This window comes from Antedon bifida, chromosome 6, assembly GCF_963402885.1.
Source record: "Antedon bifida chromosome 6, ecAntBifi1.1, whole genome shotgun sequence".
In the NCBI taxonomy this organism is placed as follows: Eukaryota; Metazoa; Echinodermata; class Crinoidea; order Comatulida; family Antedonidae; genus Antedon; species Antedon bifida.
The window spans coordinates 7,721,904-7,744,464 of NC_136231.1; the positions used below are offsets into that span (position 1 = coordinate 7,721,904).

The following is a 22,561-nucleotide window of genomic DNA, read 5'->3' on the forward strand; positions in this document are numbered from 1 at the left end:
ATATTCTTATATGAATATGATACTGCACTACTCAAACATACTTAAGTAGGTCTACAGTCAATTAATGTTACACTAGAGTCTGTTGTGACCAACATTACGACTTCAATTTCCTAGTTTTCCTTCCTTCCTTCCCTATTTCCCAGTCACATTGAGGACCTGTATCTGATAATTACTTAACCACCCGATTCTCGTATACAGGCATTATCTGTCATATGCAAATTCTTAGTGTAATGCAATGTCACATATGTATCGCCTGTATTATGTTAATTAATATAATTAATATGCATACTTATAGCCTATGATACAGGCATTGCGATAACAAATATCTACATAATTTACCTATGATAGAAACTGTGCCAATTTTAGATATAGTACCAACAACCGGCTAGTCTCATACTTAAGCTTGGTTCCCACTAGGACGTAAGGACGTGAGTGATTTGACCAATCTCAAGCTATGGATTATTCGAACAGTCGCGTGTGATTGGTCAACTCGCTTACGTTGCGTCTACTTGGCATAATTGTGATCAACATTATTGTTTCAATTTGTTTTAATTACACATTAACAATATCAGTGTTGTTTATCACCGTTTACTATTGTACAATAGACCAGAGGATATGATTTCATTGTATCTGAACGTAGTGTGATTGTTCAATTGACTCAACATCTTTACTGCTCGTTATCTGTCGGGTTACTTACGTATGTCTAATACCAACTTAGTATTTCGAGACAGGTTTCATAATGTTGAGCGAGACGCGAGACATTCTAAAATAATGGAACATTCGGACATATAGATGAACATTCGAACTCACTCCGCACTATTCATGGATGGATGATATAAGACTACTCAATGGTGGCGCTGTGCAGTAAAAACGTATCCTCAATCAGTGGTACTTTCCTAGTGACAACAATATAGGTCCATGGCCATATAACAAAGATCGTTTGTTGAAAGAATCAACCAAGAACCAAGGATGATTACTAATAATGTTACTGTTAGTCCATTAAGTTCCTTTCTTTTTAACATTAAGTTTTATAAATTGTTAAATTGGATGGGTATCAATGCAATAGAATCAAATTTGAGAATGGGTCTTCAAATAAACATAAGACCTGTTGTTGTCGATAATCGAATTATAAATGGTCTTGTTGGGCCTATCCCCAATTTTATTTTAATACGAATTAATTCTCACAATTAAAATCGAATTACCATAACATTTTCAAATCTGTTGGCATACAATATTTATTCATTGGCCAAAAATAAATAAAATTATTAGATTAACTCTCTCAGGGACAGATTTACAAGGAGCGCTAATATAGTTTAAGAAGGCGGTCGTAATAGTTTACTCCTTCTGTTGCATTGTTTTGATTCTCTCAATGCCTTATGCTTGGTTCCCACTAGAGGCAACGCTTGTCATTGGTCAACATACTTGCGTTGCGTTTACGTCCTTGCGTTGCGTCCTAACGGGAACCAAGCTTTAAGCTTGGTTCCCACTAGAACGTAACGCAATGACGTAAACGCAACGCAAGCGTTTTAACCAATGACAAGCGAAGTTATAGACAGTTAGCAATCACAAGCGAATAAGCCATCGCTTGTGATTGGTCAATTCACTTGCGTTGCGTTACGTCCTTGCGTTGCGTCGCTAGTGGGAACCAAGCTTTATCAATAGGCCTACTTATCCACATAATGATTTAAATACAAAGTAATATAATTGGAATATTTGATATTCATAAATTCATTGTAGCTATAAGTGGAGTGGGGGTACATCTACCCCATGAATCCGTCTCTGTATTAACAACTTTTACAAGCTACGTATCGTAACGTAACGTAACTGTGAAACCTACACCAATTGGTTGGTTAATTGATCAATTTATTTCATTTCATTTCATTTATTTATTCGACCAAAACACAGATACAGAACAGAACAGAAACAGAGCACAATGGTCAGGGGTAACTAAAGCAAAACAATTACTATAACTCAAAGAGTCAGTTGCCCCAGAATAACACAATTCCATATCAAAAATAAAACAAAGCAAAAAAAAAAAGAAGAAAAAAGGAAAATCACACTAAAATAGGGTTTTCTCCCATTTAGTGAATAGATTAAAGCTTGGTTTACATTAGCATGACTCAACGCAAGCCGCGAAGTATGCGAACTGACCAGTCAAAAGCGATGGATAATTCTAACGGTCGCTTACGACTGGTCAATTCGCTTGCGTTGCGGCTTCGTCCTTATAATTTGCGTCCTATAATGACTGCCTGTAGTAAAAATGGATATGTTAAAACCAATTAATTTTATCACTGAATAATTTCCAATAAAATAATTCGAGTGTAACTCCAAATAAAGAGACGGAACACATTTTTATCCCATTGTTTTGATTTGTCGACTTGACTAATACCGTATAGCTTAAGACTTTCAATGAACTGACCGACCAATCAATGGTTTTTTTAAGTTAAACTTATAAACCTCGATTTAGTAGATCATTTTAAACTTCAGTATGTTATAAGTGGATACGTCTTAATATCATTTCAAATGTAAACCGCATTACTAAACCGGTTTCTTCAAATGCATTATCAATATTGTTATATCAAAGTAATTTTGCCTCGTATTAATACGTGTGACGAGGAATCTAATTGTGTTTCAGTTCCGATTTGCGACTCATTGCTATTATATGAGAAACCGCCAAGTAGAATTAAGCCTTTGATAGATAGATAACCCGGTGTTTTCGGAACAAGTCACCGACAAAAGTTGGCCGGATTGTAATTTTCACATCGTGCCAAACATGAATAGCTTGTTGATGAAATTGTACGTATTTTATCAATGCTGTATGAGCATCGTAATATCTAGGGTAACATTCAGCATACAACCCGTTGACACAACCGTAGATGTTGGCCAAGTCGCGGTACTCTTCTGCTCCGTCACGGGCCGAGGCATATCACAACAGGTTGCCTGGGTAAAAGACGCAACTATCATCAGTTTGAATGGCCAAAACCCAACTTTTAGACCGCAAAACGGAAGATACTTTATCGATGCTAGCCCAGTGGACGGCGATTTTAATCTGGTTATAAGGGATGCAGACCCAGACGACGTCGGAATTTATTCCTGTTTTGTGCCTTCTACAAGAGTTGTTTCCACATCTGCCAGACTAACTGTCAACTTCCCACCTGCCGATCAATTCCCAATATGTTCCACACACAAATCTGTTTATCGAGAAGGTAACGTTTTAAATGCTGATTGTTCATCGGGAAAAAGTCAACCAACAGTAGATCTTATATGGAGTGACGGCGAGAATGAATTACCGAGTATAGTAAAGGTGGATAAAGAATCAAGTATCGGTAATGTGACGTCAACGTATCAACGTGTACTAACTTATGTTGACAACAATCGTGACTTTTATTGTCTACAAGATCACCCTTTGTTGTCGACAACAAAAATGTGTAAAATAGGACCATTAGATATACACTACGCTCCAAAGAATATTCGATTATTTTCAGCGAATGCTATTGTTGTTAAAGGTTCTGTTTCGGTTACCTGCCAAGCTTCGGCAAACCCGGAAATATCTGAGTACGAATGGGAGGTTTCTGGATCTCTCTCCCCAGATCGGTTTAATATTCTCGACAGTATTTTAACTATAGCTAGCATTGAAGCCTCTGACAACGGTACAAATATATCATGTAACGCTGTAAATAATTTTGGGTCAGGAAGTGCGTATTTCGTGATTGTCATTGACAGCAACATGTTAGAGCAAGGGAACGTGTCGACAGGTCTTTCCGCTGGGGCGCTGATAGCAGTTGTAGTAAGTGTATCACTTGTTGTAGCATTCTCGGTCCTAATTATACTGTGCGTGTTCAGCAGAAAGCGAAATACGGATAAATCAACACGACCTGCTGTAGAGGCCCACTTGGAATCTGTTCTACAGAGGCATGTCGACACTCAACGGAAAAAATCTATCACAGAGGTAAACACTGCAGAGAAGAATCTAGGAAACTTAACTGAGCTACAGTTACAGTTAAATAACAGTAAACCTACCGAGCCGAATAGAGAAAGTGTCAGACCGTCACTTTTGAATAAAGGGAGTATAAAATCATCGCTTTCTAAAAAAGACAGTAAGAAACCAAATACTTTGAATACATCTACTGGCAGTGTAAAAACACCGCATCCAATTAATAAGGGGAGCATAAAACCAAGTATTTCAAAGAAACCTAATTTAGGAGATATCGATAAACGCAACGTGCCAAAATCAACTATTGACGAAAGGAGGAAAGATGAATCAGCTACCGGCAGTATAAAAAAGTTGCAAAAAAGTGTTAACAAGGAAAATTTAGGAGATATTCAAGAGAGCAACGTGTCAAAACTTGGGGAGAGACAGAAAGATAAATCAGTTAAAGGAACAAAACCGTCGAAATTTAGTAAGGCGAGTATAAAAACAACTGCTAACAAGAAACACCATTTGGGAGATATCGAAGAAAGTGGAGTCAAACCATCATTTGACGAAAGAAAGGTAGATGATTCCGAGACATATGCAATCGTTCTGTCTGGTAATTCAAATACTAGTGCCATTCAACCCCATCCTATCAATACCAGTGAGTACGCATCACCGGAAAAAACACCAGACAAATCGAATAAAAATGTGGAAGGGCTAACATACGCAGATTTAGATTTTGGAAATATGAAAAAGTCAATAAAATCACAAACACCCGAGCCAACAACGATATACGCTGATGTGAAGATTTAAGGAAATATTATATGTGTTTAAAAATAACTCAAACAGAAACTAGACAAGACAGTAATCAACCTTTGAATGCATTAGCAACGTTTGAGCTTCTGCTGCCGCAAATTTATCATTAACCAATGAAAATTATGTATGAAAAGTTCAAGATTACTTGTAAGTACCTTAGATGAGAATGATTGTTATTAGTCATCGATGTTTTAACGGAAATAGTTTGTGAATTAAGCCGCACAGCATATTTTGAACATAAACATTATTGTATGAATTGTTACAGTTGCTCATAAACACAATGCGTATACAAGGAAGATTCATCAAAAGTAGAAGCTATAGTTTAAATGTATGAATGCAGTGTATTGTTACATTAATAATGTATAGGTCCATAATACAAATATTAAATATGTAGTATGGTACGCCAATGACGCCACAAATAGACAATACATTTTTATTTACGCACGTTCAGAGTTGATAATACCAAGGCAAGTTAGATTGCCTTGATAATACAGTACGCGCCAACCTTCGATACTTGATGAATACATGTTATTTATTATTACGTTACGATTATGCCAAAACAGCAAACAGATAGTTATTTCCTGGATAAGTCATTGAGTGACGAACAATAGGCCCACCGTTGTTATTTTACATTGTAGTGGGCCTGCTTTTAAATATTTGTATTCGGACAGTAGCATGCAGCGATCGTAAATGTTGGTGTATTGTTAGGCCTACACAATACTTAAGCAACACTATCCAATTCAAATGAAATAGAGTGATTTTATTGCTATTGATCAATTAGAGTATGAGGTACAATGCAATCATTTAGTTGGAAATTGGGAAATGTTGATAACATTTGGAAATGTTAATATTTAAATTGAGAGTGCAATACTTCAACAATGTTATTGAAATTTTAGTATTCATGAACTATACTGGTTTTGATTGAGTCATTCTAATGAAGGTGTCTGAATGGGCTTCAACACCACCAACATATCAGGCAAAGCAGCAGATACATGCGTGGATGTTTATAGTTAAGCTTGGTTCCAACTAGTGACGCAACGTAACGAAACCTACGCAACGTAAGAAAATGCCCTTCCAATAATTGCGTTTTCCCCCGACTGCATGAAATCAAACCTGTGTGTTTGAAGCACTATTGCGTCGTCGGTTGCCACTTGTGATTACGCAATACAGCACTGTGCGTCAATACGTCGTAGCGTTGCGTTACGTTGCGTCGCTAGTGGGAACCACTAAACTAAAACTGGACACAACGTGCAATTGACGGAACATCATTCGAACTGTCATTGTGATTGGTCACATGACTTACATTGCACGTACGTCATTGCTTTGCGTCTAAAGTGAGACCCAAGTAAACCCATATACCGTACTTTTTATTCTTTTACTTTTGTTGTTTGTTTTCACTATTTTTTATTTTGATTTGAGTCAGTAACCAAACAAAAAGATGTTATAAAAACAATGATTATAATTAGATTAATTTCTATTACTCAGTTGTGATACTGATTTCCGATGATTGTATTTTGAGGTATGTATTGGGCATGATCGAAATGAGAGGCCACCATTACTTACTTGTTACTTGTTTGCATAGCTATCCCCATTATTGGGGACATTTCGCCGTCATTGACATTATGTTGACATAGCACAACAATGAGAGACATTACACAGGCTAATTAGGACATAATATCAAATAAGATGTACTCCCTTTACATTTGTTGTTAATAATAATTTTTATATTTTGAACATGCCACTTAATAATACTAAGTTAGTAAGAGGTATTTTTTATAATACAAATAAATGTATATTTGCCATTTGATTGGTTAATGTTGTATCACGTGTCGTGCGTTAGTTTTCACATTTCAATGATTCAATGTACTATTTTTCTGGGACATTTTTTGTTCGACGGGGTAGGCTGATGAGTATAATATACGATCGATATCCAACCTGTAGAGTGCGTCGATAATAATCAAACTTCGTAGGGCCTCAACCCAGAGTAGTAAAGTACTGGCCTTGCAACATCTAGAAACGTCTTAGCTGCGTGCTCAAACCCGCACGCAGTCAGACGATCAACGAACTTGGCAACGGTTGGTAAAATGCCACGGTCTCGACACAATGTGAGGGCGTTTGCCATTTGCTCTTGCGGATCTCTCTTGTAACGTTGGATCTGATCAATCACTTTACTGTCCAATCCTTCAACCAAAGGTGATGGAATATTTTGAACGATTGACGGCCACTCATGTGCCCTGTTGACGTGCATCCAGCTACTGACGTAACGTAAACAGAAATCACAAAGTGCGCCTACAATAGAAAAATAACATTTAAAGATGTATTGTCCCCCAAAAACATGAAAAATGAAGATTAATTAAATCAGACTTTGAATAGGTTATTTTGTAGTTTTAATAAAGTGAATCACTTCCGTAAAAACAAAACGGGAAAAATAATGTTTTCACTTATAAAATAACATGATAAATGGTTAAATTCAACCAAAAATCCATTTGACCATTTTTTGCTTTAAATTCCATTTTTTTCAGGTAAATACATTTTTTTTCGATCTAATTTTTTGTCGAGGTCAATAACTATTATGTGACATCAAAATGGCATATTCAACAACAAAAATTGTAAAAAAATATTTTTCAGGAGGAAAATACATCTTTAAGTTAATCTCACGATTAATTGTTGCTATATTAAACAAAAGCCATTTTGACTTTATGCAAATTAGGCCACTAGATTTTGGATATAGTATTCTCTTATATATTTTTAACATATTTCAACAATAAACAAACTTTTGCAATTTGTTTGACTCACAGGCTATTTTTGAGCTATTTCCATCCATCTAATACCACAATTGTTTCTTACGAACGAAGGTCTATAGGACAGAATAGATAGGGTGTCGTACTGCGCTCCATATTTAAAAGAAGTTTGTCACCTACGTGTATAGCTCATGAATAGAAAGACCAACCCATTAATGTCTATTGATGGCTATAATAAAAATCTAAACCAAAATATTATATATTTACCTCGTTTTATATCAATTGAACCAATCGCATCAATCTGTGTGACTACAGATGAGAGCCCGACAGTTCGAAGAGCGCTTATTAGCTCCGTATGCGTAGCGTATTTCCCGCGTACTTCCTTCCAACGTTGGAGCAGACGAAATCGCACTGCCTCTTCGAAGGTTCCGTCAGGAATTTGCATTTTCTCGGTATCAACCCCTAATTCGTCGGCTAGTGACTGGATATGTTCCGGCTCAATTAATTTGGCTAGCTTGCTTAGCCCTAAATTGAATTCAACACATATTATTAATACATCTGTATGATCAATCGTTAAATATAGTTAGTGTTTATTCGTCATGTAAAACTTTACACACAAATCGTTTTCTCCAATTTTTATAGACCTAATGCACTTACGTTTTTGTGATATCAGTTCTTCGTCAAGTATATGCGCGTTCATTTTTAGACCGATTGCTTTGGATCGCATAATACCAAGAATGTGTTCAAATGTCATTTCTCCCTTTTCCATCCATTTTACCAAGCAATTCAATAGAAACATTCGCTTGTTGAAATCGAATCCGAAAGTACGTGTTATAGCGTCTATGTTGTCTTGACTAATCCCTAGACTCTTAACCAGACGATAGATAGTTTCACGACTAGCATCCTTTGTTATGATGCGCAATATAGTGACTGGAAAAAAACAAAAGTAATACTGTTACGTTTTATAGTTCATGATTCTAATTTAGGCCTGACGTCTACCTGCTTGCAAAAACAACACTTAGGTATTTTCCCGGGTAGTTGGCTTCTATCGACCAACGTTATCGATAACTGTGCACATGATACCAACTTACCCCCAATACCTAAGCATATGCATATTTAATATGAAAATCGTTAACTGAACTAAAGATTAATGTATAAATTAAAACTATATACCGTCTCTTGTATCAACAGATGTAATTTCACCACATTTCTTTGCCAAGTTTTCTAGTCCAATGTTTCGTAGATGTTTGAGGAGGTGCAGGTGACACGCTCTTGCCGACGACAGCTTTTTGTGCGTTCTCTCTTTCCATCGGCTTAGAATCTGGTAAGTATGTTCATTCAGTTCGTCGGTATATTTTGCTTCCACTTCAGTCATCTTTATCTTGAAATGGTCACATAGCTTTTTAGGGTCTGGTGGAAGAGCGTTGGCAACTACTTTCAGAACTGAAAATAGATAATTAGATACGAACATCTTTAAATCATGATCTTTTATTCTTGTTGTTTGATTGCCTCCATTACAAAAACAAAACACTGATATGATATGAAGGGACAGGGATTTACCTTAGCATTGCTCCTTATCACATAAATTACATTATTAATCATAAATAAGAAGTATAGGGCCTAGATCATATCAACTATATCAATGGCAAAGTGTCGTATTGTAACATATAAATACAGATTTGTATAGTTACGTGTTGAAAATGTGAATGAAAATAATTAAATTATTTTATTAGACACTAGTATTGCCAACAGCGCGTACTAACCGGACCCTGTTTAAACAAAGTTGTTTGCGCGTAATATTGAGTCTAACCAATATTCAAACACGATAAAATTGAAAATTATGGTTAGAACAAAAAAGAGTCTGATGATAATTGTATTTTGTAGTAATCAATACAATAAAATAAGAATGTAAATATGTTAGGATCTAATGTTACTTACGATTATCTGTAAGTAGATTTCTATTCAACGATTGCGCCGGTGCTGTCATCCTGACTGCTCTGAAGGCCCCAATCAATTTCTCAAACGATGCATTCTCCCCTTCTTGTGTTTTCCATTTCTTTAGAATCAGGTATCTCTGTTCGTTGAAGTCGTAGTGGTTGGGTAGCAGATTTAAGTTAAGAATTTCTGTCTCCGTTAATCCAAACAGGTGCATAGCCAACGGAATAGCAAACCCACGGTGTATATCTTTCGAAATAGTTCGAAGAATAATATCTGAAATAAATAAAATAATGTAAAACGAAATGAAGTGGGTAAGAAGTATAAAATGAAGAAAGTAAATTACCTTTTTTACAAGAAAAGAAAAAAATAGGGATAAAAAAAATCCGTCCCTGGGTGGGCTTGAACCACCAACCTTTCGGTTAACAGCCGAACGCGCTAACCGATTGCGCCACAGAGACCCGGATGATTGCTAATCGTCACTAAACAATTCCTTATTATCTACCGGTACTTGCATTGCATGAGTAATAGATAAGTACAAGCGATAGGACATATGTAATACAATGAACTAAATAAATAAGTACTTTAGCAAACGTTAATTCCCTGAATACAAATGTTTTTTCCTTTTACCTGTTCTACTTTATTCTTTTGGCATAATAAAATAAGCAGTTTTCTTAACCCAATCAAAAGAAAGAGGCGTCCCTGGGTGGGCTTGAACCACCAACCTTTCGGTTAACAGCCGAACGCGCTAACCGATTGCGCCACAGAGACCCATTTGGTTTTATTGTTAAATTAGTATCGATATAATACTTCCTCATTATTTTAAAATATCATTATTATATTATTATATTAACTCATTCTCTATTATTAGCTATACATATTGTTATTTTATAATTAGTAGATATCACTGTTTGAATAGGCCTGTAAATTTACCTGCTTATGCACGTACGCCTAATCTGGCTAGTAAATATAAAACTTTTTATTATTTTTGTTTAAAATGCATATAACAATTTTTGAGAATAAAAATATTTCCGTTCTGGTTAATGACCAGAGGTAAATATCCTTTTACTTGCAAAGTTAAGCCGTAAGTGAACAAAAGATGTGGTGCCTAGTATGCCTAGTATTTTAGGCCTTTTTTAGTATGTACTCACCTTTTTTAGTTTCTTCTTCAGTTCCCTCGGTGTCTTCTGGTACTGGGTCATCAAGCGCCTTAATAATAATATGATAGTTAAAAAAACGTAATGTTTTTCCGGATGTGAGGTTTCGATATTGAATTTTAACACATAAGGCTTGTGCTTTCTTATTTTGCATATCGAGCTTTACTTAGTGTTATCTTATTTATTTTGTTACTTTGAGGTAAATTACATTTAAAAAAATTAAAGTCAAATGTTTTAGTATTTAAAGCAATAATGTATAACAATAACAGAGTATGGTACCTTTGGTAAAACAATGGAGACACTTGCCACAACCTTTCCTATAACACTTTCTAAATTGGTCATTCCGAACTGCCTGCCACTACCCTTATTGGTAGTACCTGCGTGGATTGTAGTTCGACGTAGCATCACTTTACCAACATACTCAGGCTGGTATCTCCCTCTGTAGTACCCCTTTACGTAGAAATCTCGACGGTTAATACGATTCCGTAGATACTTTAACTGTATCCGATCACTTCTGTAGCTGTGCTCTCCAAAAGTTTTTATAATGACGTCACCGATGACATGAATGATGAAGGATTCGTCTACCTTAGCGTTAAATGGTTCTGACTTGATAGCTTCGCACAAAGTTGATCCATTTTCCATCATCGTTTTACACAACTGGTAACGATTTATAAAGAAAACAATAAGGTTAATGATGTATTTTTAATACTTTTGTTTGTAAGAATGATAAATTATTTAATTTTATATCGTGAACAACTTTAAGTATTCGTATCAACAATAATGTTTCTAAATCGCACGCACGAAACAACTTAGGCGCAACGAAATTGAGTTGACCAATTAGAAGCGACTAATTGATAGATCCAAGTAAAAAAATAAATAATTATATCTGAAGAAAAAACAATGATTAAAAATTAAAAAGTCGAATTCCATGATAATAAGTCCATTTCTTACCTTTTCATATTCATCTTCTTTGATTATATGAGCAAACACTTCATTTGGATCCTTTTCCGTTTGATGTAGAACAAATCGAACCTTATCTCCTTTTGAGTCAGGCATGTTGTCGACTATTTAACGTCTTAACAATCAAAATGTATACGTATGTATGAAAGTAGGCCACACTGTCTTGATATTTTTGACTTTATAAAAGCATGGACGGTCATCAATGTAAATAATTCTAGAAAAAAATCTACCCTTCCAAATGTCTAGGATGCCTACCATAAATATAATAATATCTAATTCTTATATAACTCGTTATAAGCAGGCTCCCAATGCGCTGTACCGTACCAAAAAATACAGATAGAAAATCCTATATTGTTTTCTTCGTATATTACGAAGGGCTATCACTGATGACAAATTCTGTGTATGAAGTACTAGATTTTGATCGTTCCGTTCAGATCTCTTGTATGCTTTCAATGAATAAGTCACAGTGGCCTAATAATACATGTTTATCATTTAACTATTATTACAATAGGCCGATCATTGCTTGTTTATTTATTATGCTTTTGGGAATTATACGTGTACCTGCCAACCTCTAACCCTGCCTATTCACCTTACCTACGGAGTGGAAGCAACAGACAATGTGTATAGGCCACCTAGGCCTACATCGAACCTCCTGCTAAGTCATAATGATAATCGCCTTTCAACTTGATACAGCTTTTAAAAATATCTAGTATAATTTAATGTTGAATACGTAAACACAAAAATGTGTCGTGGATAAGCCTACGAAAATATTGTTATAATGTTATATTAGGCCTAGCTATAAAGAACTTTTTATTAAGATGATAACAACAAATTAGTCCTACCTCGTCTGTAATTCCTTGGTCTTGCCACACCGATAGTAGGCCTACGAGGCAAGTAAGTTTGGTTTCCAAGACATGAAGTCAAAGGAACAAATGCGGTTTATTGTTAAAAGACATTGGTGTTTGTTTAATTATTTCTCTTAATGTTCTTTACCCGTCGCAACAAAGGCACTTGTATCGATTATCGTAAGAAGACAATAACATGCTATTGTATCATAGCAGTGCTTAGAAATAGAGCTTAACTTTTTTTCATGGTACACTACACCGCCCTCTTACGGACAATTAACTTTAAACTACATTTTATAAATTAATTTTAATTACATATAGAAATGAATGATCTGTGTGTTAATAAATTCGACTTTACTATCTACATTGTTTATACTATTATATTTTATTATTAAATCCTCTATAACTTTTGTAATTACTTCGTAATTTACTACTAAGTTTTCTTATAAATAATCCTTGTCCAATCACTTTCCGTTTACTTTGCCACTGTTTCAAAAGTGGAGTTTCCAAATAAATAAATATTATCATTGTTTTCATAATAATGTTTATATACCAGAAATACAGTGACAACGCACATCTTCGCTTATTTTCTCTACATTGGTTTAGCATACTATAAGTTATTAGTCATTTTAAAAACCCGAACTGAAATCCACGAACGTTTATAGTACTTGTGTTAGTGTTAGTAGAATGTTTTAAATATAATCGTATACAGGTATTGTTGATACTATAGACTAAAGTGTTACATTGTGTTTACCCACGTTAAATCAATGTTCGTGTTTTTAACTTAACATATTGTATATCGTTGCTTTTAAACATGAATATTAATAGGTCAACTTATACTAATTCTTATTTTACTACTATCATCTTCTTTAAATCCTTTGTTTTATTGTATTATCATCATTATTAATACAGTAAATATTCCCTTGTAATTGTTTTATTTATTTAAAACACAATGATTATTATTATTATTATATTTTATGGTTTCTATGTAAATACATTATTTTTAGTTCTATAACTTTTTTGGTGACTTGTTTTAAAGAATCAAACTTATTTTGAAAGGTTGTACTGTGACTCAGACTGGACCATATTTCGCCAATGTTTCAAAATGTGAGATTTTACCAATTAGTCATACCCAAGTTCATGAATGTACAATTGGATTTGTATTGTGTTATCTACTCTTCTTCAACACAGGGTTCACAACGTTTAGTTCTGTCACTGTATATCATTCCTTCTTCACATGAACGTTTATAACCAAAACCAGAGCTGCAGTAAATGTACTTTCTTTGGTCACGTGGGTGAGGATAATTACCGTCTGGTTTACCTGTACATGTTTCGTCATAGTTGTGGCATCCGGGAACTTGTGATTTTGGTTCGCACTTCTTTGTCTCCGATCTGTAGGAATACCCGTTGTAACATTTACGCGAAAACTGCATCCCATCCTTACATATGTAAAACCTTGTGCACGAATTTGGATCTTTAAACACACCATTGCCACGACCAGCACATATATTGGGTTCTTGTGGCGTACATCCAGAGATATGATGGCTTCCTCTACATTTTAACCGCTTTTCATCAAACGCAAGGCCTTCAGCGCAAGATAGATGATATGAAATATGTCCATGACAGCTAAAGAACTTGTTACAATCACTTGGGTCTCGATAAAGACCGTTTGGTTTTCTATCACAGAAAGGGTTATGGACTCCAACAGGTACATTACATGTATGAACGTATTGCGGATAGTCGCATCTTTTTGTTGGTTCGTTGTACAGAAGACCAGAGGGGCATGTGAAGTGATAAGGAATACCATTAGAACATTGGTAGAATCGACCACAATCTTCTGGATCTGTGTAGAGTCCGTTATACTTACCGTGGCAAAACCCATTGCCTTTTAATACAGAGCAGGCACCGGATGACGGAGGGTAGTCACATCTTCTTTTGGAGACTACGAATACCAAGCCCGAGGGGCAAGATTTTGTTATAATGTTTCCATTCGAGCATTGATAGAACTTCTTGCAGTCTGATGGATGTGGATGCAAGTCTGTGGATGATTTTGCGCAGATGCCGCAGTTAGTACACGAGCATTCTGGTACATTGAATGGCCAATCGCAGACTCCAATATTCTGATTATAAACTAGACCTAACGGACACCTGAACACGTATCGTGTGTGTGACACGCATGTGAAGAACTTCTTACAATCATCAGGATGTCTGTAATTTCCGTCAGGACGGTTTGTGCAGAATCGGCCATCGGTCCCCTGAGTATATCTACACTCCGGCACGTTGTATGGATAGTCGCATCTGTCTTCATACTGATTGTAGACCAGACCTTTTTGACAATACTGTATAAAGTCCTCTCCACCGGAGCACTGATAGAACCTTTTGCATTCTGTTGTATCTCTGTAATTTCCGTCCTTCTTTCTGTAGCAAAAGTTCGAGTGTAATCGGCAGTCTTTGATTTGGCCCGGGTAGTCACATGCGTCTGTATGTTCATTATAGGCCAGTTTACCTGGGCAATGCTGTACAACGAGTCGGCCTCCGCTACACTGAATGAAGCTGGAGCAGCTTTCCGGGTTTCGATAATTACCGTCTTTTTTCCATTTGCAAAAATTCTTCTTTCCTGTCAAAACTATTACAAAATAAAAATACTTGCTTAATGTCATCTCTGTCACTAAACGGCTCCTTATTGATTTAAAGTTGTTTATTATTTTGTTCTGTGATCATTATAATATATTATACACATTAATGTTACGGTTAGTGTGGAAACAATAATGTATTCAATTCAAATTCAAATTTATTCACCTCCCTTAGGAGAAACATAAAAAACTGTACAATTAAACACATCAAAATTAAAATTCACACGAATCAAACGATTAAAATGGTTTTAACAAGTTAAATAAGGTGGCAAAATAATTGTGAAAAAGAGCAGACTTAACGCTATCCCAGATACCATGATTGACACAATCCACAGATTTACACATTTTTAAAGATTATGGCGGTATGTACTATTAAAGACAATATTACGAATAGAAAAGTTATTATGTGATACTGTATTTAGTTTTTTTGGACTAATGTAATTTAATTGCTCACAAAACTTACCAATTTCACAGTTTGGCCCAGTATACTTTTTAGAACACACACAAGTGTAACCGTTGAACTGGTCAATACAGTAACCCCCATTTTGACAAGGTGAACTCCGGCATTCGTTAGTTTCTAAAGATAATCAAATGTATGTACTGTTGTTATATCTATATTATTACGTCATAATATTATGACTTGATCGATACTGACATTGTTGGCCTTCCATAAAAGATTCCTACCTCGTTCACAATTGACACCTTTATACCCGTTACGGCAAATGCAACGATATCCATTGATCTCGTCTTCACAAATACCTCCATGTTGACATGGCATACTGTAGCATTCATCTATCGCTGTAAACATTATAATAAGTATAAGTTAAACAAAAATGTTCTTTAACAAATTCGGCACACTGTTATTAAACGTTATTATGTCAGATTATTATTTGTCCTTCCTTAAATTATATAAATACAGCGTTATATATCATGTCTGAACTTCCTTATTTCTGTTACGTAATAGAGTACGAGTTGATTATTCATCTGAGTATCTGTTAACGAATCTGGTCTAAGTATGAATGTCAATTCTGTATCGAGGCACATAAAGCCCGTTCATGTCTTCATGTAAATTTATTTCATTGGCACAGTTGTCGCTCTGTGGCGGGTAAAGAACCAACTAACCCGGGTAAAATAACACAGTCAATAACACAGTCTTATAGTTATCAGTTTGATAATTGTGATATTGTAGTTTTATTTCTTTCATACGGCCTCGTGGAAGAACACATTTTGTTGTGAACGAGCCTCCGTTTTAAAATAAAGATTTTATCATTATTATTATTATTATTATTATCAGCAGGTTTAAGTCGAAAGTTGTCTTACTTTTGTTCACATGTTGTATTCATTACCTTGTTCACACCATTTTCCCTGGTAACCAAATAAGCAATTACACCATACATTTCCATTCTGGACAACACACTCTGCTCCATTTTGACATATATTTTGATCACATTGCCGTACTTCAAACATGAAAAGACAAAAATAATTTTCTGATTGCGTGGTTTTAAATTCTTCATAGAAAAAAAATATACATGACCACCAATACCCATACGCGTATAATAAGTTGACCAAATTCTTTATAATTAATTTACGGACAAAGTTCATGCTTCTCTCTGTCAGGTGGTTCTTGTCAGCTTCCTGGTTTTATCTGATGTACTTAAGTTGTTTAAATTATATAAATAAAAGAGAATTAATAAAAAAAGAATTTTGATAATTAGTGAATGAGACGTTTGAATGTTTAAATTATTATTATATTATTTTTTTTTCTTTGTAATGTAACCACACTGCGATGCAAATACATCAAATCAATAAACGTTGAAGAAGATAACTATTATTTGACAGAGTAAAAAGAGTACAATTTCTTACTTACGATTTCCATAAGATCCAGAGGTCGATGGTAGTTTCTTTGATTCCGCCAGCCCTGGTAATAGCAACAAGTAGATAATGTTAAACATTTGGAACTATATAGGCCTATTTTAATAGTAAGAAAACTGACACTAACAAGAGAAACAGCCGTTATGAAATTGAGGTAGAACAATGTTTTCCACTTTACTTATAACCATTTTTTGTAAGCTACTTCAAAAGGTCGCGTTTTTTGTTCAATAATTTGTTGAGTACATACTTTGTCAAAGTGGGATGACCAATTCATTAAAAAGTACTACTTATCAGATTAAATGTGCCAAGGTTTTTTGTTTATTACATATTTTTCATCCATGAAGAGATTATATGGTTCTTAGAACTTGTTGAAAGAGTTATAAATAGAAAGATATTCTTTAAAATAAGACAAAGTAGGTATCATGTTTATATAACCAGATTTAGAGTATAGTTTTTATAGCTAATACATGGGAAGAAAATAAAATTGACCAAAAAGCGAATTAAGTGACGTTAGGTTAATATTTATATTTTGCAACAATAATGTGTATTTTTATTTATTTATTTATTTAATTTTCAGGTATACAAACAGAAAGAAACCACCATTATACAAACAAGTGTGGATGGAGTACCCTAAGGATTGCCAACAGTGCAAGCACTATCAAAGTGGCTCTCCAATACTCCAAACCACATACATACATCACATATAAATTGAAAACACACATTAACTTTAAAATATATAAAATACAAATCAAAAGATTTATAAATATACAAACTACAGTATGTATCTGACTAGATCGTAATAGAAATACAAATAAAACAAGTAAAAGGCTAAAACATGGAGAAAGAAGTGTCAATCTTTATGAATAGAGGGTGGATAGAATAAGATAGAAGACAGTTAATATCTAATTAAGATTTATTATATTACAGTTCGACCTGATACTGTAGTATGTACATAATAATCGGAACACTAAAACCATATTTTTAGTCACGTGGACGCGACTCTATAGTTCACTATGTCGGTCGGTCGGTCTGTCGGTCTGTCTGTCGGTCCGGTATCACTATGCGTTTTATCGCTTTTCTGTACTTTTTGAACTTTTTCGATGTACAGAAAAGTTTTAAAGTACATTACTTTTTGAAAGTTCATTTTTTTCTGAGAGCACGCTACTTATGGCTGTTGGCCTTGTTTTAATAATATGACGTTATATTAAGTAATGTAGGCCTGGTGGTTAAATGAACTTTCTCCGAACCATTTTGGTATTTAAAACACGCCAAGTTTAGGCCCATATTGTGTGAAATGTAAGTATTAACGTTCTAATGCATATTGCTGAAACATAATATTATCTTATCTTCGGAATAAACTTCAACTTGATATTTGTAAAAACTTGTTTTCCATTGGACGAATTCAAAGAAAAGGGGCGTTGGGTAATGCGCATGCGTATTCATATTTTCATATAACTATGTGTGACGTAAACAAATTCTGAACCATTCAGAGTTCTTGAATTAGGTTCTGACAGATTTAATAGACAATGTCAAGCTTGATCTGCATTAATACTGCATGAGGAGAAAAATATGAATATTCATTAGTTTCAATTTTTAGCTAGAATAGAATTAGTTTTGAAGCTTAAACTAAATATTTTTTTCAAAACACGAGATCACCGTTATGGAGTTTTCACGAAATTATTATACTGTAGCAAGCATGCCTCAATGGCGGATAATGCATTCATGAATAATTTTAGTATTATTTAAATTAGCTGTAAAGTTTAAATCATTACATTTCTTGAACTTCTAGAAAGATCATAGTTTAAAATAGTATTTAAAAACACACTTAACACGTAAACTTGGAATTTAAAGATTGATAACACCTTTGTTTATCGACAGCGTAGGTGTTGTACTGTGACTCTAGTTAATAAGTGTTGTTTAGAATAATTGGGTCAATGGGTCTTCTAACTAACTACCACTTCAGTATTAAATACACCAGAATAAAAACAATTATGTCTACAAAATCGTAACGTCTGGTGGTTAATCAAAGTATTATTAATATACGTCGATTTACCACCGAAAGTATTACTTGAAATAATATGTTTCCAGCATAGCGTAGGATCAGTTCAACCTAGATAGGTTGTGAGGTTGTAGGATCACATGAAAACCCTATTTACAAACGTTTATTTGCCCTCCACACGGCCATAAATGCCACACCCAAATGCTAATAAATGACCGTACGGACCAGCGTGTAAATTCATTTCCAGGCTAGTTTGTTCTCTAGCAAACCCGAGAAACGAAAACTAATTGAAAGGAGAGAAAAAAGGTTACCTATCATGCAGTGAAATTCAATTAAATTCAGATAGAAAAAGTTAAATCATAAATTAAAGTGGTATATTGTATGTAGACATATTAATAGCATATAATATTAATAACACTCCAGTCGATGTATAGTAATCATTTTAGTAAGATGATCACTATAATAGATATGATGTATTACCTTGGATTATTAGATGTGAGTGTATTTGATGCTTTGCTATGGAATTAAAACCACTAAAAGGCAAGACAAAGTTAAAAATATTGAACTGTTAACCTTCTTTAACATAATTCAAGAGATTATATTAACCGTCTTAACATAATCTGTAAAAATGTTGACATAACATTGAACTTTATGATATGCCGCGTACATATTATTATAAATAATGTAGACCTATATACATATAAAGCACTATAACTTTTCCTTTACTTTATCGTTCTGATTTAGCGTTTTCCTTATTATATTTGTACCTCCATTGGCATCTAGCCATTGATTCCCACAGTATTTCCATTTTTGTAAGTAATTTGCTTTTGGATTTACAAAATACTGTATATATTATAAGAATATTATTAAGAGTCGCATCACTTAGTTTATAGTACCAGTATCTTTTATAATTTAGGTTGAATTATTATTACAATTGATAACTCTTTATTTATATATATATAAACACAAGAGGCAAAGAACATTAATTCTAAACCGCCCGGTGATATACTGAAATTTAATTAATTAATTTGAAACGATAAAGATGAGGAAATCTGTGAGAATGAGAAAAAGTCGCCCCAACCGAGACTCGAACTCGGACCGCCTGCTTGATATGCAGATGTCCTAACCATTAGACCACTGGGGCTTTCATGGTATTGTTCGAACTCGATTGGATAACGACTCTTTAACATTCTCGGCGTGGTACGGCGGAACAGCACTAGCACTAATTGATACGCCCTCATCTTTCAGTATTTTTATTCACGAGGCGGGATGTCCGAAGAGATACTTTTATATATATAAACACAAGAGGCAAAGAACATTAATTCTAAACCGCCCGGTGATATACTGAAATTTAATTAATTAATTTGAAACGATAAAAATGAGGAAATCTGTGAGAATGAGAAAAAGTCGCCCCAACCGAGACTCGAACTCGGACCGCCTGCTTGATATGCAGATGTCCTAACCATTAGACCACTGGGGCTTTCATGGTATTGTTCGAACTCGATTGGATAACGACTCTTTAACATTCTCGGCGTGGTACGGCGGAACAGCACTAGTCCTCAGTTGTACGCACGCGCAACAGAGATCAAATTGATACGCCCTCATCTTTCAGTATTTTTATTCACGAGGCGGGATCTCCGAAGAGATACTTTTATATATATAAACACAAGAGGCAAAGAACATTAATTCTATATATATATAAAATGTCAGCAAGAATAAGACTCAACCGACACTCTAACTTGAGTTACCTGAAAAAGGACGATTAGATCATAGTATATTTTTCTCTGATTGGATATCCACTCTTCTCACCCACAGCGTCGTAGGCCTACTACTGTTAAATCTTGCTGGAGAGAGTGCGTAGGTAGACACTTAAGCTGCTGGTTAACGAACTATGTTAAAAGTGAGACAATAAGATCCAGAATGTATTGTTTTTTAAGATTTTGCATTTGTAAGCAATTCTTAAGAAAATTCCTCTTTAAAGGAATACATTGACTGATTTACTTTTGTTTAAAACACTTCAATCTAACTCAAAAGAAGGTCAGGCAGACAATATTTTTCTCGTTGTTAATAAATTTTATTTGGATTAAAATCTTTCCGGTTTCTTTTTTAAAAGTGAACTAATTATTGATGACGATTCTAGGTAATTCTATGTGGTGTTTCTAGTAACTCATTTGCATTCCATCCAACGGATAAAGCAATGGGAATATATTAATAACCTTTTCACACTTGATATTTGATTATTCTGCTTTCAGCAAATTACTTTACATAGTTTAATCTTCTGTAATACACTAAACACAGAATAGAGTATAGGTTATACTATAATCAGTCACCTAGCAAGTATGGGTACAGTAGGCCTGTAATCTATTCTCTTTCTGTTGGTAGTTACCAGTTTAGTTACATAAATGATCAATACAATATAATACTCCATAACACGACATTTTTTGTGATATAGTATATTCTGATACCTATTAAGTAGAGTTTCCACGGTACGCATCAATTATTTGACGAAGACAATTTTCTTTTTTTAAACGTCAGCTCAGTACATAATTGCGTAGGTCTAATAACCTTCGTTCGTTATACTGTTATTGTTATTTAACTTGAAGCTAGGTCCGTTTCAAACCTCATGGTCAATTTTTGGTGTATCTTAACCCAATAAGTGCCCGGATGTTCGAAATACCTGTCAAAAACGCGGTTTCACCTGGGTTACGCTGTATGCTGAATATTATGTCTGATTCAAATAATGACCTATATTCAATGGTTTTATAACAGGGAGAGTGAGATTACTATTTCATGGTTTTGATGTTGTAAATATGTATTGTTGATTGGTTCATGGCCTATTAAAATGCTCCTATCGGATCTATTTTATTACATATTGTTCAGTATTTTTCCACAACCCGAAATTCCTGCAGCTGAATGACCGAGAAAATTCCGTACGTCATTAACAATGTCTTAAAATGTTAGCCGCATTGATACTATTGTAATTACTTTTATTCTGAACTTTTCTTGGAAAAGGATATTCACTTTTGAAATATTTTGATACAGCGTAGGCTTGTGACAGCAAAGGTATACATACAGCGCACGCTAAACTTTGCAAAAAATGAAACTTGAGTCCTACACGACGAGTACCGATGGGAACCGAAAATAAAGAATATTAATACACAAACTTATATTTAATAAAGTAAATAACACAATAATATACACACTGTTAGGACACATCCTTTATACTATCTTCTTCAAAACGTTCTGTTTTAAATAAGCATGTATTTTTATTTCTACTACTGTTCTGTACATGTCGTTATATAGTTTTTGATTCATGGTTCCTTCTTGGCTATTTTCATGAAATATACCTTAATTAAAGAACGATAAGAATTATGAAATACATATAATGTTTGTATGGGTTGCAAAGTTGCAATGTTCTGGTCCGCCAGCAAACTAGGTCACCACACCACCACCACCACATAATATGGACTTAGCGGAATAATCCCGATGGAATAATCTTTGGTAATTTATCTTTTGAATTGGTAAATAATAAATTCTTAACAGAGATTGCATTCATTTAACGAGGTATTAGTTAAAATTCAGGGGGAGTCTCCTTATGATAAACTAACCGATATTTTTCTGATATAAATATTTTAGTAGATACAGATACTCAACCAACCTCCAAACTACGAGCCCCCATCCCAATCACAC

The 22,561-nt window shown here is 34.5% G+C and overlaps 3 protein-coding genes and 2 non-coding genes across 5 annotated transcripts; 1 reads left to right on the forward strand and 4 right to left on the reverse strand.

The window, feature by feature from the left end:
* The first annotated feature begins 2,773 nt into the window (after positions 1 to 2,773).
* LOC144845125 (uncharacterized) lies at positions 2,774 to 5,528 on the forward strand. Its single transcript, XM_078702281.1, has one exon. It carries the CDS (start codon positions 2,774 to 2,776, stop codon positions 4,724 to 4,726), a length of 1,953 nt encoding a protein of 650 aa, XP_078558407.1. The 3' UTR covers positions 4,727 to 5,528.
* An 848-nt stretch (positions 5,529 to 6,376) lies between these two features.
* Positions 6,377 to 11,684, reverse strand: LOC144844534 (uncharacterized). Its single transcript, XM_078701482.1, has 8 exons — positions 11,514 to 11,684; positions 10,842 to 11,219; positions 10,557 to 10,614; positions 9,409 to 9,681; positions 8,644 to 8,913; positions 8,128 to 8,400; positions 7,738 to 7,995; positions 6,377 to 7,018 (listed from the first exon to the last, which is right to left on the reverse strand). Exons 1-8 carry the CDS (start codon positions 11,616 to 11,618, stop codon positions 6,687 to 6,689), a joined length of 1,947 nt encoding a protein of 648 aa, XP_078557608.1. The 5' UTR covers positions 11,619 to 11,684; the 3' UTR covers positions 6,377 to 6,686.
* Trnan-guu (transfer RNA asparagine (anticodon GUU)) lies at positions 9,793 to 9,866 on the reverse strand. Its single transcript has one exon. It is a non-coding gene; the product is annotated as a tRNA-Asn (tRNA).
* Positions 10,103 to 10,176, reverse strand: Trnan-guu (transfer RNA asparagine (anticodon GUU)). Its single transcript has one exon. It is a non-coding gene; the product is annotated as a tRNA-Asn (tRNA).
* Positions 11,685 to 12,843: 1,159 nt separating the features above from the next.
* LOC144845126 (chondroitin proteoglycan 2-like) lies at positions 12,844 to 17,060 on the reverse strand. Its single transcript, XM_078702282.1, has 6 exons — positions 17,000 to 17,060; positions 16,868 to 16,918; positions 16,347 to 16,457; positions 15,685 to 15,798; positions 15,464 to 15,577; positions 12,844 to 14,993 (listed from the first exon to the last, which is right to left on the reverse strand). The coding sequence occupies exons 1-6, from the start codon at positions 17,058 to 17,060 to the stop codon at positions 13,540 to 13,542; spliced, it is 1,905 nt and encodes a 634-aa protein (XP_078558408.1). The 3' UTR covers positions 12,844 to 13,539.
* Positions 17,061 to 22,561: the final 5,501 nt, after the last annotated feature.

Excerpts from the sequence above, each read along its gene's own strand:
- LOC144845125 (XM_078702281.1), top strand. The coding sequence starts at position 2,774 with ATGAATAGCTTGTTGATGAAATTGTACGTATTTTATCAATGCTGTATG.
- LOC144844534 (XM_078701482.1), bottom strand. The coding sequence starts at position 11,618 with ATGCCTGACTCAAAAGGAGATAAGGTTCGATTTGTTCTACATCAAACG. Across the intron at positions 8,914-9,408 it reads AAATCTACTTACAGATAATC|TTCTGAAAGTAGTTGCCAAC; the intron begins GTAAGTAACATT and ends ATCTATTTTCAG. Across the intron at positions 7,996-8,127 it reads AGAACTGATATCACAAAAAC|GGCTAAGCAAGCTAGCCAAA; the intron begins GTAAGTGCATTA and ends AATTCAATTTAG.
- LOC144845126 (XM_078702282.1), bottom strand. The coding sequence starts at position 17,060 with ATGGTTATAAGTAAAGTGGAAAACATTGTTCTACCTCAATTTCATAAC. Across the intron at positions 16,458-16,867 it reads CTCTGGATCTTATGGAAATC|TACGGCAATGTGATCAAAAT; the intron begins GTAAGTAAGAAA and ends TCATGTTTGAAG. Across the intron at positions 15,578-15,684 it reads AGGTGTCAATTGTGAACGAG|AAACTAACGAATGCCGGAGT; the intron begins GTAGGAATCTTT and ends GATTATCTTTAG.